The sequence below is a fragment of the Chrysemys picta genome, chromosome 4 (assembly GCF_011386835.1).
Source record: "Chrysemys picta bellii isolate R12L10 chromosome 4, ASM1138683v2, whole genome shotgun sequence".
Taxonomy (NCBI): domain Eukaryota; kingdom Metazoa; phylum Chordata; order Testudines; family Emydidae; genus Chrysemys; species Chrysemys picta.
This window is the reverse complement of record NC_088794.1, coordinates 41,899,600-41,918,527: the sequence shown is the minus strand read 5'-3', so window position 1 is coordinate 41,918,527 and position 18,928 is coordinate 41,899,600. Positions and strand designations below refer to the sequence as shown.

The 18,928-nt window shown below is 42.5% G+C and overlaps 1 protein-coding gene across 1 annotated transcript in view; it reads left to right on the top strand.

The window, feature by feature from the left end:
• OTOG (otogelin) overlaps positions 1 to 17,544 on the top strand; it is a 169,766-nt gene extending 152,222 nt beyond the window's left edge. Inside the window, exons 52-55 of the mRNA XM_065592102.1 lie at positions 315 to 434; positions 3,941 to 3,986; positions 14,169 to 14,248; positions 15,893 to 17,544. Coding sequence (XP_065448174.1) covers positions 315 to 434; positions 3,941 to 3,986; positions 14,169 to 14,248; positions 15,893 to 16,093 — 447 coding nt within the window. The 3' untranslated portion in view covers positions 16,094 to 17,544. The remainder of the gene's footprint in view (positions 1 to 314; positions 435 to 3,940; positions 3,987 to 14,168; positions 14,249 to 15,892) is intronic.
• Positions 17,545 to 18,928: the final 1,384 nt, after the last annotated feature.

Here is an 18,928-nt window from a genome sequence, read left to right as displayed (position 1 = left end):
TATTAGCAATGCATTTATGTTTCAACAATAATAATTGAACGGATGCCTCTTTAAAAAAATGTAAAAACAAACAGAAAAATAGGCTCTCTTGCTATATCACTGAAATAGATTACATCTTGATTAAGCTTTTTAGTGATCCTCACTATAATTTTATGCTTAAAAAGTTCCATCTAGATTGTATTTTGCAGGAGGTATCTTTGTGTTAATTCAGATAGGACTATGTATAATTGCATTGTTTTCAGAAATAAAAATAACAACTTGTGACGTTTTGTTCCAAGTTCTGATGATGGTGATATTTTACAATGTTTAAACAGCCTGGTACTACTTGGATTTCAAACTGCATGAAGTATGACTGCACAACCACAGCAGTAGGACCAGTTTTAATTACATCTTCCATCAGCTGCCCACCCTTTAATGAAACTGAATGTGTGAAGGTCAGTGTTTTTAGACAGTTTATTCCATTGTTATGGTTTATATTTGCATTTGACGTTTTATTTTTGACAGTTCTAAAATCTTCCAATCATCTCAAGAAGGGGAAAAATTATAGTGTCTGCTTAGATCTTTAAAAGCAAAACGTTGACTGCTCTAAGTACTCTAACTATACAAAACTTTTGCCTACACATTCGCTGGGTCAGTAAGCTTCCTGGGCTACAAAACTGTAAAGGACACTCCATATTCTGAAAGGATACGTCCCCCTTTCAAGCAGGTTTGTAATGCCAAGCTTAGCCTGACACAGCTGTCCAAACCTGAAAGCACTTCTGGGTTTGATCATTGTCACAGCTGGGTCTTGGGTGACTAGACCTAGTAGTCAGAGCCACAGTCTATAGCAGGGGAGGGCAAACTTTTTGGCCTGAGGGCCACATCGGGGTTCTGAAATTGTATGGAGGGCCGGTTAGGGGAGTCTGTGCCTCCCCAAACATCCAAGTGTGGCCCAGCCCCGGCCCCATATCTGACCCCCTCCCCCCGCTTCTCGCCCCTTTATGCTCCCCCGGGACCCCTGCCCCATCCAACCCTTCCTGTCCCTTGACCGCACCCAGACCCCCTGCCCCTGACCTGCCCCCTGCCGCCCCATCCAACCCCTCCTCTCATTCCTGACTGCCCCCTGATCCCTGCCCCCATTCAACCCTCCTGTTCCCCACCCTCTGACCACCCCACCCCCTATCCACACCCCCACCTCCTGACCACCACCCCGAACTCCCCTGCCCCCTTACTGTGCTGCCTGGAGCACTGGTGGCGCTACAGCTGCACCAGGACAGGCAGCCGTGCTGCCCGGTAGCTCACAGCCCCGCCACCCAGAGCATTGCACCGGCGGCACAGGGAGCTGAGGCTGCAGGGGAGAGGGAACAGCGGGGGAGGGGCCGGGGGCTAGCCTCCCCAGCCAGGAGCTCAGGGGCCGGGCAGGAGGTTCCCGCGGGCCGTAGTTTGCCCACCTCTAGTCTATAGCCACAAGATAAGAGTCAAGAGTTGGCTTGGTCAGCATAGCAGGGGGTCAGAGGCAGGAGAAAAACTGGAGATCAGGAACCACAAATCATATGCCATTTGTCAAGCCAGCTCAGGATGCCAGGAAATCAAGACGGGGAGCAGGAAGAACACAGTGCACAGCAGGGTGGAACTTAGTTGTTCAGACAGCTTCCTGTTCCTGCTGTTGGCTTAAGCAAAACAACTTGGCCATTCAGCCACTCTGGGACTGTGCCAATCAGACCTCAGGGCTGGAGCCTCACACTGGAACTGGACTTTGTGGGTCCCAGGTAAGCTATTGTTAGTAGGCTGCCAGATAGGGTTGCCAACTTTCTAATTGCACAAAACCGAACACACTTGCCCTGCCCTCTGCCCCCTCCCCTTCTCTGAAACCCCACCCCCACTTACTCCAGCCCCCCTCCCTCTGTTGCTTACTGTCCCCCACCCTCACTCACTTTCACTGGGCTTGGGCAGGAGGTTGGGGTGCAGGAGGGGATGAGGTCTCCAGCTGGGGGTGCGGGCTTGGGGGTGGGACCAGAAATGAGGGGTTCAGGGTACAGGAGGGGGCTCCAGGTTGGTGCAGGGGTTTGGTGTGCAGGAGGGGGCTCCGGGATGGGGCCAAGGGAGTTGGAATGTGGGAGTGGGCTTAGGCAGCGGGTTGAGGTGTGGGAGGGAGTGCAAGCTTCGGCTGGGGGTGCAGACTCTGGGGTGGGGCTGGGGATGAGGGGTTTGGGGTTCAGGAGGGGGCTCAGGGCTGGGGCCGAGGGGTATGGAGTGTGAGAGGAGGTGCGGGCTCTGGGAGTTTGGGTGCAGGAGGGGGTTCCAACCTGGGACAGGGGGTTGGGGTGCGAGCTCTGGCCAGGCAGCGCTTACTTCAGTCGGCTCCTGGTCGATGGTGCAGCGGAGCTAAGGCAGGCTCCCTGCCTGCCCTGGCTCCACGCTGCTCCCAGAAGCTATGTCCGGCCCGTAGGTGCATGGGAGGCTCAGTGCGCTGCCCTCATGCCCGCAGGTGCCATCCCCGCAACTCCCTTGGTTCCTGGCCAATGGGAGCTGCGGAGGCGGCGCTGGGGGTGGGGACAGTTTGCAGAGCTTCCCTTTATCACCCCTGCACCTAGGGGCCGAAAAAGCCAGCTGCTTCCAGGGAGCTGCACAGATCCAGGGTAGGCAGGGATCCTGCCTTAGCCCTGCTGCACTGCTGACCGGACTTTTAATGACCTGGTCAGCAGTGCTGAGCAGAGCCACCAGGGTCTCTTTTCGACCAGGCATTCTGGGAGAAAACTGGATGCCTGACAACCCTACTGCCAGATGGAGGGTTGGAGTGTGGCTGTTGGGGGCACTGGGTCATGACAATCATAGACTTCTCTTTTCTAACTGACTTACTGTATATGGCAATTTAGCTCATAAAAATGATGGAAAATTTAAGCTGAATATCAGGAAAATCTTCCCAATAGTAAGATATATGAGACTGTGGTATAGTCTTGCAGAGGAGGGGAGGTCATGAAACCTCCATTGGTCTAAATGCATAAAACTAGGCTGGACAAAGTAACCAGAAAATGTACTCTGTGGAACAATCTTGTATAGTTCTCTCTTAATTCTGTGGTGGGGTGTACATGTGAGGGTACTAAACCAGGGAACAGTCTTAAAGGAACTATGCATCTGTAATACCCCTTCCTAGATGACAGGAGTGGAGTGGTCCATCAGAAAAAAGAGGCCCAGTTAGGTAGAAGATATTTTCCATTCTAGCCGTTAAAATGGCAGATGTGGAAGAGCAAAGAGGGTTTAGCAAAAGTAAAGTTAGTAGAAAAGTCTCCTCCTTTCATCTTTTGGAGTTTTTGAGAAAGCAAGAAAGTTTCAGTATTTTTTCGGTGATCACCATGTGAGAGACCTGATGAAGAAACAAAGTTGAAGAGATCACTCTGGCTTATAGGAGTGAAATGGGACACTGTAACTGACCCAGTACCGCGGTGAAATTATTTGAGAATGCTTTGACATAGACAGTAATTATTCTGTCTACTTTACTCTAGTTGGTGCTCCATCTTACAATGTCAAAGACAGTGAGCCATGGGTAGAATGTACATTTTGCTGAGCAGAGATTTCTTTTTTATGAGAATTAACTCAAGATCAGTTTTCTGTTATCATAACTGTGGTCTGCAAAGAATCAACATTTAATTTAAAGAATCACATGGTAGAATCTGAGATCCCACAGTTGTTTTCTGTTCTAAGTTCTGCTCAGGTACCACTGTGATAACTATTGGTGGATGATGATGATTAATGACAGCTACTGAATATTCACATGTGTTAATAGACTCAAGTTAGATCATTTAAGGCCAATTTCTTCCCTGATCCAAACCATTGAAGTTAATGAGGTTGCATGGAATTGTAGATCAGAATAGAATAAGGGAAGTCACTTCTAATAGCACTGGTATGGAGGTGCTACGATTAAGAAATTATTCTAATGTTTTTGTTTTTCTTTTTTGTTTAGATTGGAGGTTATGTTGTGCCCTTTCTAGAGGGATGCTGCAAAACATGTGAGTGACTAATGAGACTTCAGGAATCAGAAAAGTCCATTTAATGTGTGATTATAATAGGAGCAAGACTGGCTTACTGTTGCATGAGGGCTTGATTCTGACCTCAATGACACTAGAAGAAGGATGGCCTTTACTAGTACTTTTCAGAAGTATATTGACTGGAGCTAATGGAGTTAGACTAGAGTAAAAGTGGTGTGAGATCAGACCCAGGGTCCTTTTTATGGTCTAATATGATACTTCCAAAATCCAGTGAGACAAAGTCTCCATTAAAGTTACAGACTTTTTGCCATTGACTCTTATGAGGTCAGTATTTGGCCTGATGGCTTTGAAGTACACCTATCCTCTCCAAATTAACCTGCAAATGAGTGTTTAATTCTACTTTAATCTTTCAAGATCAGTGTTTTATCTGTTCAGGTATTCTTGTCGTAAGTCACAACAATTGAATAAAATTATTTGTATTTCCTTTAACATAAATTTTTAAATCCTATCGTCATACCAGTAAAAATGTAAATAAATATAAATTTGAATATAATATGAATATAAATAAATAGATGTTTATGGCAAACATTATTTAAACTCATTTTACAACTCATATGCAATTGACTGAAGTAAAATGGAGTTTGAGGAGTCCAATGCTGTGCAGATTACCTTTAAGAGAGGCAGCATGTTCTGGGAGACTGACCAACAGGTTAGGAGGCAGTAAGTCCTAAACTCTATCCCCAGGTCTCCTAGTGACATGCTGTGAGGAGTTGGCAAATCACTTTGGGTTAGGTTCTGTCACCTTACTGATGCTGTGCAGTGCCTTACTCATCTAGTAGCTCCACAGAAAGGAATGGAACTACTTGTGGAGTAAGGTATTGTACTACTCAATATGAGCCAGGTTGGCAGAATATGGCCATTGCCTTCTCTATCTCTGGTTTTTCATCTGTAAAATGGAGATGCTCTCCCTCACAGTTGTGTTGAGGCTCACAGGAGCAAGCAAACTTCCCAGAGGATTGAGAGGCTCAGTTAGCTAATATTTGTGCTGCACCTTGCACATGTAAAGTGCTGTAGAAGTGAAAGAGATGTTCCATATCTTAGAAGTCACTGCTAATCTTTATTCTGAAGAACCACCTTTTTTCTTTCTGCTTCAGTAAAGTTCCCCAGTTGCCTGGGAGGTATAATAAAATCATGAAACTTATGGCAGTGACTTCTAAGATATAGCACATCTCTTTCACTTCTATAGTACTTTACATGAGCAAGGTGCTGCACAAATATTAGCTATCACACATAATTGGTTTAAAGGGACATAACAAATATTACAATAAGCAGTGATTTCCCCCTCAAAATATGGTGCTGATTTATATTATTTAGAGTTATTTTAGATTCTACTATATAAACATAAACATTTGGTCTCTTTTCCTCTATCCTTATTTTGCTTTTTTAATTTTAAACTAGAAACGAATGATCTTTTTTTTTTTTCTGAGAAGGAGAAAAATTGTTGATCAAAAGGAGGACGAGGGAAATCTGGTGGCTATTTATACTTTACAGGATATTGGTTAAATACAATTAATTCTAGCCCTGAATTAAGGCAATAAAAAGAGGTTTTTCCATGATTCCATGTAACGACACTATAAGCTCATCTATGCTCACATGATCTCATAGATCAACATATTATCTGAGAGTCCTCAAGTCTTCTTTCTTAAATGCAGAATTGCACAGTATAATATAGCAATACCACACATTTATTGTGAAGCATCTCATTCCATACCAGAATTTGTTGGGAAACATTTTAAAATGTAATGGAACTTGTAAATTCTCAAAATTTTGAAGTAGTTGAATTTTAACTAAACAGAGTAATTAGCCAGGTTGGCCAGGATACTGAAGTTAGCATTATGAAGAATACCAAAGTATCTTTACAGGGTACATGAGGTAATATGTTTCATTGGACCAATTTCTGTTGGTCAGAGAGATAAGCTTTTGAGCCACACAGAGCCCTTCTTCAGATCTGGGAAAGGTACTCCCAGCCACAGAGCAGAAGAGTCTGTGCCCACTAGTATCAGGGGGTAGCCATGTTAGTCTGTATCTACAAAAACAACAAGGAGTCTGGTGGCACCTTAAAGACTAACAGATTTATTTGGGCATAAGCTTTTGTGGGTAAAAACCTCACTTCTTCAGATCTGTCTTTAAGGTGCCACCAGACTCCTTGTTGTTTTTGTGCCCATTAGAGCACACTCCCCTCCAGAGACTGGAATGGAAGCCAGGATTCCTGAGGCTCATCAGAAATTTCATTATGTGGCATCATATTGACACACCTGGGTCATCAGCAGGTTTGGAACCTTTAGATCCACCCCAGAGATCTCTGCCTTTGAGCTAGTGGAGTAACTGATACAGTAGATTGTCATCTTCTATGTGGACCATCACTAGAGGGGGACGGGATGCTTTGCCATTGGGTTTCAGAGATATTTGCTGATAGCAAAACAATGATGAGCCTCAGGAATCCTGGCTTCCATTCCAGGATTGGAGGCAGGGCCGGCTCTAACTTTTTTGCTGCCCCAGACAAAAAAGAAGAGCGCCGCCCTGCCGTAACACCCGCCCCCCCCCAAGCGCCGTGCCGGGCTGCCGAAACCACCGCCGCCCCCCCCAGCACCGTGCTGGGCCGCCCGAACCCCCGGAGCACCAGGCCGCTCAACCCCCCGCCCCAAGCGCTGCGCTGTGCCACCGAACCCCCCACCAGTGCAACGCCGGGCCACTGAAACCCCCATCCCCCCTGAGCGCTGCGCCGGGCCCCCCAAACCTCCGGAGCACCAGGACGCTCAAACCCCCGCCCCGAGCGCCACGCCGCGCCGCCCAACCCCCTGCCCCCCCGAGTGCTGCCCTGCCCAACCCCCCGCTCCCCCGAGCGCCATGCTGGGCCGCCTAAACCCCCACCCCCCCAGAGCACCGCGCCGGGCCAGCCGAACTCCCCCCCACCCACAGCGCTGCGCCGAGCCGCCCAAACCCCTGCCCCCCACGGAGCGCTGCGCTGGGCTGCCCAAACCCCTGGAGCGCTGGGCCATGCCACCCAAACCCCCGAGCGCCGTGCCGCCCAGCGCCCCCCCCCAGCACCGCACCGCCAAAGCCCGCGCTGCCCCGCCCCGCTGAAACACCGCAGCGCTGACCAGCCGAAACAAACAAAAACAACCCACCACGAGTGCCCCCCGCCACTGCAACATTGGCCTCCCCTTCTAAGGTGCCGCCCCAAGCATGTGCTTGGTTGCCTGGTGCCTGGAGCCGGCCCTGATTGGAGATGTGCTCTAGTGGTCACAGACTCTTCTGACCATTCCCCCAAGCTTGTTCTCTTCTACCCCATCCCATCCAACCTGTCACAGTCTTGTCTTTTTCCCCACACTAGGCTGCCCCTCCCAGTCCCATTCTCCTTACCTTGGCAGTCCCTATCTCCACTCCTCAAGATTGTCATTCCAGTCTCAGTCTCCTTGCCCAGCAAGTCCTAGTCTCATCCATCTGGACTCCCCATTCAGTCTCTGACCCTCAGTCCCAGTCTCCTTGCCCAGCCATTTCTAATTTCCAGCTCCTAGTCCCCAGTATCTTTGCCTAGCCAGTCCTAGTCTCCACTCTACCCCTTTCCTGACTCCTCATCTGATCTGTCTCTCTCTCTCCCATCCTGACCTCTAGCAGATGTTGCCCATATTTTCCATCACCACTGACTCTCAGTTAGGGTGACCAGATGTCCCGATTTTATAGGGACAGTCCCGATATTTGGGTTTTTTTTTATATGGGCTCCTACTGCCCTCCACCCCCTGTCCCGATTTTTCACACTTGCTATCTGGTCACCCTTCTCTCAGTCCTAGTGGCCATCCCTGGCTCCTCATTCAATCTCAGTTTCCATTCCCCCAGCAACTTGTCCTAGTCTCTTTGCCCAGGCAGATCCAGTTCTCCCCCCACACCTTGTCTCCTTGTCAGATCTATCTCCACTCCCGCACTCAGCTCCTTCCTCAGACTCCACTAGTTCTCAGTTCCAGTCATCCTCCCTGGCTACTCATCTGATTTCATTCCCCGCACCCCCACTGGTTCCCAGTTTCCCTGCTCCTAGTCCCTCCCCAACTCCTTGTCCCAGTTTCCTGGCCCAGACAGATCCAGTCTCTCCACCCTGGATCTCAGGTCCATTCTACAGTCCTAAGCCCAGTCTTCACTGCAGGCTCCAAATGCCAGTCATGGTCTCCCTTACTATTCCAATTCTCAGTCCCAGTTTCCTTCTCTCCATCCCTGCTATCCTCCAGTCCCAGTTTCCACCCCCATCCCTGAAAGGATCCTTGTCCCAATCCACTTTCCCTGCCTCCTCCCGCGGGTTTGGTTCCTGTCCCTGCTGCATTAAAATCAGGCAGCTTCTTCCTCTACACTGCCTGGGCCCAGCAGGGAGGTCATTGAGAGCACAGGAGAGACAGTCTCCCTGCCCTCAGATTTGGTGGCTGGACCCAGATCCAGCATGGCCTGTAGCAGCCCAGAGCTGCAATTGCAGGGAAAGTCCTGCACAGCCCCAAGCTGCAGCATGCTTAGTGTGGATGGAATCCTCAGGGAATTTAGGTACAAAAACCTAAGAAAGCTGTGTTAACGATGTGAGAAATCCAGTTTTTCAAAGGCTTATCATTTAGCCAAATGTGGGTGGATTTTCACGGGGACAGCAAAAAGGCCACTGCCCTGCCAAATTTTGAGCCTCTCATCTAAAGCCTGGGGGCTCCAGAGCTTTTAAAAGAAAAGGTCGCCAGAACTTTGTAACATGGGCAAAACAATGTATTTTTCCTTAGCCCCATTCTCAGAAATCACTGAATGTTTTGTCTGAAAATTTCCAAAAAAACTTTACTCTGAGGCAGACACCTGGCGTGGCAAAATTCAGCACAAATGATTAACTTTTGGCAAAGTTATAGGCAACTGAAAACAGGGTCTTTTAATGTGCTGTGTCAGCCAACCACAATGGTTGATGGTACTACCAGACCCACATATAAGAAGACAGATGAAAGTCCCACACATCAGCATAAGCATGTGGAATAATAGCCTAATGAGTTCTGAGGATAGTAGGGATTCAGTGTGGGGGCGGTGGTGGGGGAAATGAAGATGCTACACACCTGCACACAGCGATCTTTGGTAGTGGTGGGAGGGGACTTCATTACCTCCCTGGGCTGCCCTCCTTGGATTCCAGTCCTCCTGTCTTCCTGCACTGGGGTTACCAGCTGAAGAGCTGCTACAATGGGAGATGGGTAGCCAGGATAAGGGTTCCTCATGTTTTTATTTAAGAATTACATTTTTTGGGTAGTAGTGGCTGGAAATCACACTAGGGAAGATCAGTTTCCTCTGCCAACTCTCTTGTTAACTAGAGGAAGAGGAGAAAGGATTTTGGGGTCCTTTGTCCTGGTGGGCTCTGTCCTTTGCATGCCAGAAATCTGGTTCAGACACTTGTCCCTGGTTCTGAAATACATTTTCCCCATAACTGTGCATCCATTCAATAGTCCCAGCTGCCATTGCCTCCCCTAACATTATCCCTCAGGGCACTGACTGCCATTTAAATCAGCTAATCTCTCCAAGAGCCTTAAAAAAAGCCATGTACTTTCTTGTCAGCTGGTAAAATAATTTGATATTATACTTCCAGAAGGGCCAAAATTAGAACCTTTTTGTGGATTTAGACAAAACAGGGCCATTTCTTTTGGGCGTCATTTTCCAAAACAAAATCCAACCAGCAAATTAGAGCCACAGCTTTTGAAATTTGCATTTGCAATGTGTAATACCTATTCATATTTTTCAATAGATAAAAATAAATTCAGAATTTATATTCCTAATACAACTGATTGTATATCTGTATAACTTTGTAGATCCAACATTTATTGTATGAATCATATGGCCCAGACTAAATATAAAAAAACCTGTGGCAATAAGAATTTCATGATCAATAGTAACTGCATAAGACATTTTATGAATAGGATCACTAGCATCTTGTCTTGATTTGAAATGCCTTATCCTCATGAATCACTATGATTTTTCTCTCTAATTTTTGCAGTAAAACTGCAGTTTAAAACATTGCCCTGTAATGAAATCTACAGGAATTTCACAAAAACATTGAGAACTTTCAAAAATAACTCTTGTGGGAAATTACATTCCTTTCATCTCTTGGCCCTAAGTCTAACAGTAACTTCGAGGGCCAGATTCACCAGTGTAAATCAGGAGTAACTTCATTGAAGTCATCAGAGTTAAAATTAAGGTAAAACTGGTGTAAGTGAGGGGAGAATAGGCTCAAAATACATCACAAGTATCTAAACAATATTGTTTGAGTTCCTCCTATTCTTGCTATTGTTTTCTAGATATTTTATATTTAATAACTAATGCATCATAACACAATGAAATTTTAAGTCAATTTCCTCTTTTTAAGTTCCCTTTTCAAACATGGGTGAGTCTGACCATAAAATGTTGACTAGTGATAGAGGGAGCCTTTTGTTTTATGTGTAACATGTTCAAAATGTAATATTCTTACCAGGTTCCGGAATGTCATTGTTGTTCCCATTTCCCGTTAGCCCAGTCACACCTACAGCTAGCGCTAACTGTAACTCAGGTACATTTTCTTGGAAATCAGTAGGAACAAATCAACCAGCACCATTGTTGATTTCCAACAATGTACTCCCAATAGGAGCATCAGGCCTCATGTCATCAAATCATGTTTGAAAGCTGCATTGTAGTATTAACTTCTCATTGTTCAGAACAGCTCAGATATGTTTGTTTGTTTTTTTCTTTTCATTTTGCACTGTATGGGCAGTGCATTGTTGTTAGCCAACAATGTACTGTTGGTAGTAAGCATTTGCATAGTATTTAGTTTGCTGCATGTGTATTTGCTATGTTTAGAAAGTTGGCTAATCGCTTTATGTTTATAGTGCTGTAGAACATAGAGACTAATTGCTTTGCTCAGTAAAGCTTACTGTTCACATAACTCTTTAGAATATTATGAGGCATTCAGCGGCATATGTACAAAAAGCAGTTCATATTTTCTAATCTATTGAAATCAGGACAGTATACTGGAAATATATACCAAAATAATTGGAGACAGACAATAACAATGATAAGTATCTGCCTTACAACACATGGTATGAATGTTAACCTTCACTACATTAATCTTGTGAAAACACAAGTACACTTTGCTACATAGCAAGTGATATTGACGGTAACTATATAAACGATAATATATGCTGCAACATCACTGAAGGCCAGATTCTGCATTCATTTGCACTAATGTCAGTCTGGAAGAACTCCGTTGATTTCTGTGTCATTCATCCTTATTGACACCCAGGTAAATGAGAACAGAATTTGACCATCAGTAATGTTACAGCACATATTATTGTGTATATAGTTACACGGTACCCATGTCTCTATTGGAGGCCTTCATATAACGTGTTTGAACCAAACAGAATGTACAGAAGAATCTCATTACAGTACATAGTTACCTACAATGTCCTATGCTATCTATATGAAAGTTGTTCAAACTGTGCATGTCTGTCAGTAAGTGTTACTAAGAATCGTCAACACACACATGAAAATACTCTGCATTCTGCACTTGTTTCTGAGAAGTGACACACTTGCAGTGCAGCCAAGATTAACTCAAAGCCATAATTGTACCTGAAGAATTCCCTACCCCAGGCATCATCTACAGTGTGGTAAGAGAAGCAAAGAGCAGGAATACAACTGACCATTTTCGGATATGATTCAGTTGGCCAGGGGCCATTTCCTCGGAGACAAAAGGAACAATGGTGAGTTGTTTCTTTTAAAAAACGTTATTTTATCTTTTCTCTGTTTGACACGCCTAGTGGGCTTATTGCTTGCTTATTCAATGTGCTTTTATCCTATCCAAGATATAATTGATACTTTTGCCATAGTCAGTAGCTAACTATTTTTTATTGGAAAAGTAAAGGGAGGAAATAATCCTCTTAGAAAAAAATACACATTCTAAAAATCTCTACTGTACTTGGAGTCAGTTATTTGTCAAAACTTACATTTGGTTTTCTTAGAGAAGCAGCATTTCCTAGTGGTTAGAGCAGGGAACTGAGCATTGGGGCTCATGTGCTAATCCAGTCTTTGCCATGATTTAATGTGTGACTTTGGGCAAACCAATTTGTCTTTGTTTCCCTGGGGATATTAATATCCACCTTTTGTATCGAGTTTTGAGTTTCTTGGATGAAAGGCACTACCAATGTATAGGTGAAAAGTATTATGAGGCCCTAAGGGCTAGATCCACAAAGACGACTTAGGCTCAGAGTTGCAACACCTAACTTTAGGTGTTGTGACACCTATTGGAATCTAGAGGCCTGAGTTAGCCACCCACACTCCCTATATAATACATGGGGAGAGATCAGTGCCTAAGAATGCAATCCACAAAAACCAACACTCCAAGTGGAGAACTGCCTAAGCTAGTTCACAGGAAATGCCAAGGAGTGGGGCAGGGCCGAAGCCCTGCCTCTCAAATGGAGTTATGCACCTAATTTGGGACTGGAGGGAGGCAACTATTTCTGCTCAAGATTCTCAGCCATGAACCCTCTCCTGGAATTAAGTGGTTAAGCATCTTCTCCCCGCACCCCCCACCCCAAAAAAGAGCTATTCCTCCCCCCCTTCATTTGAACCTTTAGTCAGAGCTAGAGCACTCAGCCAGGATGTGGAACACTGGGGTTCATATCCCCCCTCTCCCTGATGTGGAGTAGGGATTTGAATCCATGTCTCCTACTTCTCCAGCAAATGCCTTAACTACTGGGTTTTTGGATATTCTGAGGTGGCGCTGTCTCAGTCTCTCTTGTTGAAGCTATTCAATTTTGTATAAATAACAAAATAGTCAGTTTAACAGGGAATTGAGCTTGGGTCTCCTGCATTCAAGGTGAGTGCCCTCATCACTGGGCTAATGGTTATAAGGGGTGCACCAACCACCTCCTCCTCCATCTGTTGTGTTTTGTGTAGGGCCTGATCCCTGAGAATGTCCCCTGGATTAGGCGTGGGGAACGCCTAATTTGAGAATCTCTCCAGGGTTTAGGAATGAGATAGGTGCCAAGTGTCAGGATTTAGGTGGCTGAGCATATGCTCACTGGCAGATTTTTAGGTGCCTAGGGGACTTTTCAATGGAAACTTAAATACAATGGGAATTTAGGTGTCTACAGAATTATGTGACTGCTGGGCTGGGGATCTGAGGATCTAAATTTTGGACTTAGGCACCTAAAGTGGCAGTTAGGTGCCAAAATCCATTTGTGGATCTAGACCTACGTTCTACAGTATGATGCAATATGGGATCTGCAGTAGAACTGCAGTAATTCAACTAATAGAATGGACTTTTGATTTCTCTTTTAGATTTCCTTTGTGATGTGGGTTGTCCAGCAGGAAGAAGATCATTTCCTTTGCAATCAGACACAATTCTTTCACTCCTGCAACCACTGAACTTTCTGCATGATCTCTCTTCTTCAAATATTCAATATTTCCCCCTTTAATTATGTTTAACCCTTTGTTCATTTTACATATAAACAGATATTTTAGAATGTGTTTTATCTATACGTTTTGTATCTTTTTTCTTGTAAAAATAAAAAAAATACAGATAGTACAAATAAAAATTGGAATTAAGTATTTTCTCTTTTTACACAGAAAGTATGAAAACACAAACCTTCTCTCAAACCTGCTTTACATAGTTGGCAAATCCGTGTGTTGTAAGGTGTTTATTACCAAAAATTGCAACTTTGATTAAATACAATAGTTTGATAGTGTTATGGCAGGAAATGTATTTAAATGTACTATCAATAGTCTTCTCCCAGGAATGGTTACTGCATTTTACCTTCAGAAAGCATTGTATTATAGGTAACGCATTTTCAGAATGACAGAGGCTACAATACTGCTTAAGTGGCTTATAGATTTTGTCCTTAAAAAATTATATATCTGGAATAAATACATTAGAAATATAATTGAATACATAAGAGACAGTGGACACTGTCATTGATACATGGAATAATTACACATTTTAAAAGCCAGGATTTAAATACAAATTGCCTCTTTGTCAAAGAGGTTTTGGTATATGCTGTGATGTATTATTTATTATCTTCTTTTGTATCCCTTTAGCCCATAACACATATAGGAACATTGCTATTTCTGAAATGTTCAGAATTGTGAGCTGATGTTTTTCAATCAATGCATACTTTGCAGGTAAGGAAGATGGGAAATTTTGTAAAAAGGTGACTGTTAGGATGACTATCCGCAAGAATGACTGCAGAAGTAACACACCGGTAAGTAACTATCATCATTTGTTTCAGGGGAAGGGGGGGGGGGAAATAAGGAAAGGTAGGCATGAGAAAAGGTGTGTGGTGGGAGTTTAACTCTGCTATTGTATGCATTCTATGTCTGACTCAGCCTCAGGGCAGAAATTGGCATGTACCACAGATCGATCTGTAGTGGCTCACATGCAGTGGTCATCATTTTAAAAAGTCAACATTTACTAATAGCTACAATGCAGTAGTATCTCAAATACCAGTTATACCGTACATTTATAATAGGAAATACAGATCCAGACCTTCAAAGCAATGAGCACTTGTCTACCACTGAAATCAATGGGAATTGAGGGTGTTTAGCACTTTATAGGTGATACCCGGTGCCTTACAGTATTTGTCCCTGGAAAGAGCTGTCTTTTTAATAGTGATGACAGTAAACAGTGTATTTAGCCTGTAAATACCACAGGATAGGGATCATGTGTCCTTAAATTCTTCAAAAGCATCATGCTCACCTGTGGCACTATCTGTAGGAAGAATGAGGCCATAATCTTGGTGCTGGTGATTCACTACGTAGACTAATGACACTTACTAAGACAATGTTAAATCGAATGTTTTGTTCCAAGAGTAAACGAACATGGGAAGTATAGTTCCAAATTGGCCCTTGGGGTGGAACTGTTCATTGCTGCTCCCCTGAGAGACCAGCCTTACTGAGCAGCATGGCAGTGAGGGGTGTGTCAGGGAGGGGGAGTGGGCAGGAAAGCAGACCCAGAAAGGCAGGGTATGTGGGAAGCAAGCACTAGTCTGAGGGTATGGAGAGACATTCCAACATGGCCACAGGACTTTCCTCCTCCTGAGTTAATGGTTGAGCAGTTGGAGGAACCCATCCGTAAGGTTAAGAAGTGTTCTGAATGGAAGGGATAGCCCATGGACATAAAGGAGCTACCAGGTGAAATTCCTGTAAGCAACTGTTACCATGTTATTGGAGTAAAGTTCTTCAGTTTTCCTAGGGAGTGTTTCTGTACCCGAACATTCCTCCCTGATGTAGCAAAGAAACTCCAAAGGCCTCATCATGTACTACAGCCAGCCAGTGACACTGAGTATTGTGTTTCAGAGTAGCAGCCGTGTTAGTCTGTATCCGCAAAAAGAACAGGAGTACTTGTGGCACCTTAGAGACTAACAAATTTATTAGAGCATAAGCTTTCGTGGACTACAGCCCACTTCTTCGGATATGCAAGAAGTGGGCTGTAGTCCACGAAAGCTTATGCTCTAATAAATTTGTTAGTCTCTAAGGTGCCACAAGTACTCCTGTTCTTTTTGAGTATTGTGTATTAGCCAAAGTAACATTATGAATTCTTTACAATTAAATCTCAGAAAACCTTTTGTTAGAGCTGAGTATGTTGCATAGTGGCCAAATCTTAGTCTCATTGAAATCAATGGAAAAATTCCATTTAACAGGTCCTCAAAATGTGGGCCTAGCTGAGTCATTTTATTATTCACATAGGCTGAGATTTTGAAAGAGGCGTAAGGTAGTTTGCTGCCCAGCTTCCATTGAATTTCAGTGAGATTTGGGTGTCTAACTCCTTTAAGACCTCTTTGAAAAATCTCAAACTCAGGTTTTTTAATCATTTAAATGCAATGATCATTTAAAATGTTCATTAACAGGTAAACATTGTTTCATGTGATGGAAAATGCCCTTCTGCTAGCATTTATAACTACAACATCAACTCATATGCAAGATTCTGCAAATGCTGCAGGGAACTTGGGTTACAAAGACGAACTGTGCAATTGTACTGCAGTGGCAACTCAACATGGGTCAACTATTCAATCCAAGAACCTACAGACTGTTCTTGCCAATGGTCTTGAAACAACATTTCATAAAAAAGCAGCCAGTGAGTCCGACTATGGAAGATATACAATTATTCTCAGTATGATAAAGATATTTTTTATATCTTGTTCTTAGAAAATACAGTTATCCATACACTGAATAGTATCATTGTTCAATATTAAAAAAACACAGCTATTTTGGACTCTTCTAAATTATGAAAGAAAGGATTTGAATCACCCATTTAAAATTATCTTAATGTTCCCTTCCTAGGAATCATCTCAAGAGTTCTTGTGATATGTGCCAACATAAAAAGGAAAGGGATTTCCTTTGAAAGAGACAATCAGAGGAATAATGCTTTATATATTATTTCTAGAGGTTCGATCCATTCTTTGAAAGCCACCCAATGGTGTTTTAAATACCTGATACATAAAATGATCTGGCAGTGGTCTAAGATCTTGAATGTGTTACAATCGTGAAAACACACTTGATGCGTATGAAAGAAAATTATATGGAAAATATTAGAAGAATATCCAGTTAAAATCAAATTGATATTGCAAAATAAGGGACTCATGAGGAATTAAATTATAGACATATTTTTACCAGAGAAACATTTTCAATACTGATAATTGTATATAATATTCCCTGGTAACAAGTTTTCTAATGTATTTTACATTGTAGTGTAAAACCATTATGTCAAATGTGTAATGTATAGGAAATATAGATTTTTTGTTTGTTTTAGGTTATCCAGATTAGATATTGGTAATAGATTTATCCAACATATAAACTGTATGATGTAAACTGAAAACATACAAGTTTATCAAATGAAAAACACATTTCTCATTTCAATTATATAGATGCACTTTATCTAAACAAACCCTTGCCTTCTAAAGTGCACCGCATGTTAAATGTGACTTGTACTGTTTGTTTAGGAGAATGAACTTTATATCAAACCTTAACTTTTTAAAGAACATATTAAATTATTTTCATAAAGACAAAAGAAAATCAAAATTCTATTTGGTCTCATGTATATTTTAATAAAGAGAAATAGTTAAATCAATAAAAATTGTAACCTCCTATGTCCAATGAATTTTCTATGTTGCAAAATGTTCAAATTGTAAAGTACAGTGTTCACAAACAAAATTACTTTTTAAACTTGCAACAACTGACCTTATAATGAAACCAATATTTTGTTAACTAACCCTCATCACAACCAAGCCATCTGAATGCAGCAAAATTCCAATTGCTTTAATTTTAAGAAGTAGAGTTACATGAGTGTCTTAGATTCTAAACTTTAGGAACCTAAAAAATAGACATGTATTGTTGCATAATAAATTGTAAAAAGCTGGGGGGCGGGGAGGGTTCAGTTAATCCAAAGAAGAATGTTTTGTTAAAATCAATCATATGAACATTTTTGCTATTAACATTTTTTATATACTGTACATGTAATTCCTATAACATCTAATAAACAACAGGAAGGCTTATTTTGTTAGAACTTGTTTCCTTATTAATATTAACAACTGCTTACCTTTATGTCATATTTACTAACATGTTGTTTCAGAAGTATTCACTGTTTATTCATTTGTTTTTTACTGTAGTTACTATTAATAGTCCAAGCGTCTGATGTTCTGATACTAAGCTGTAGAAGAAAAGAGTTTAAGCACTAAGGTTTAAAAACACTCCCATGTAAATGTTTTCATTTTGTTCTGAATCATTCAAACATATTTTCATCCCCAAAAATTCAAATTTCAAAAATTTCACATTTTATTCAAAATAAAATAAAAATAAATCCCTGCTTCTCACTGATATCACAAGATGACTTGTCTCCTGATCCTCACCTACAGACAATCCCGTATTCTGGAGAGAAAAAGCTATCAGTTATGGATCCATCTCTGAATCTTTCCTTCAGAAACAATTTATTCCCAAACTGTGAAAAAGCATTTATTCATTACAATAATTCTATACTATCCTAAACAAACGGAGCAACTTTCTTACAGTACAACAGTTGTACAGTCAATTCCTTTAACAGGTTTCAGAGTAACAGCCGTGTTAGTCTGTATCCGCAAAAAGAAGAACAGGAGTACTTGTGGCACCTTAGAGACTAAATTTGTTAGTCTCTAAGGTGCCACAAGTACTCCTGTAATTCCTTTAACACTTCACTTATTAGGGATGGAGAAATTATTTTTAGTCTGCATTGTGGTAGGAACCAGACAAACACATAAAGGGACATTTCCAGTCCTAAAGAGCTACTTTCTAAATAGAGGAGACAGACATAGGTTGTGAATACAACAGACAAGCAGAAAACTGGGAATTCAGACACAGGTAAGCTAAGTGACTTTTCAAGAAAAGCCTTTGCACAGCTAAGCTCTCTCAAGTTCCAGTCCAGTGCCTCCACCACAAGATCATACATCCTAATTGACATCTAGTGACAAAGAAGAGACATTGACAGGTAAAGGAAATTTTCCTTTCTCCATCAAGGGACACGTCCACCAGATATGAAATGGTGATCACTAAGCCTAAAGTGTTAAAAAAGTGGGGTGACTGAAGGTCCAATTCTGTTCCCATTGAATTCAATGCCAAAACGCCCATTGCCTTCAATAGTGCAGAACGAAGCCATAAAAGACTTTGAAAACATTACATGAACTGGAGCAGCACTGAGCTGTCTAAAGGTCTTCAGTTAAAGATATTGGGAAAGGGAGTTAAAATCTGAGATATGCTACAGCTGCAGTAAAAGCTAGAAATCTGAGCACATCTGTAAACAGGAATCGAACTTTCTGTCATCTCTTCCACTTGTTTAGACAAAGCAAAGTAATAAATGTGTTAAGTTCCTACTTCTGATTTTGTAAACATGGGGCTTACGCTGAGAAAAGCAAAAG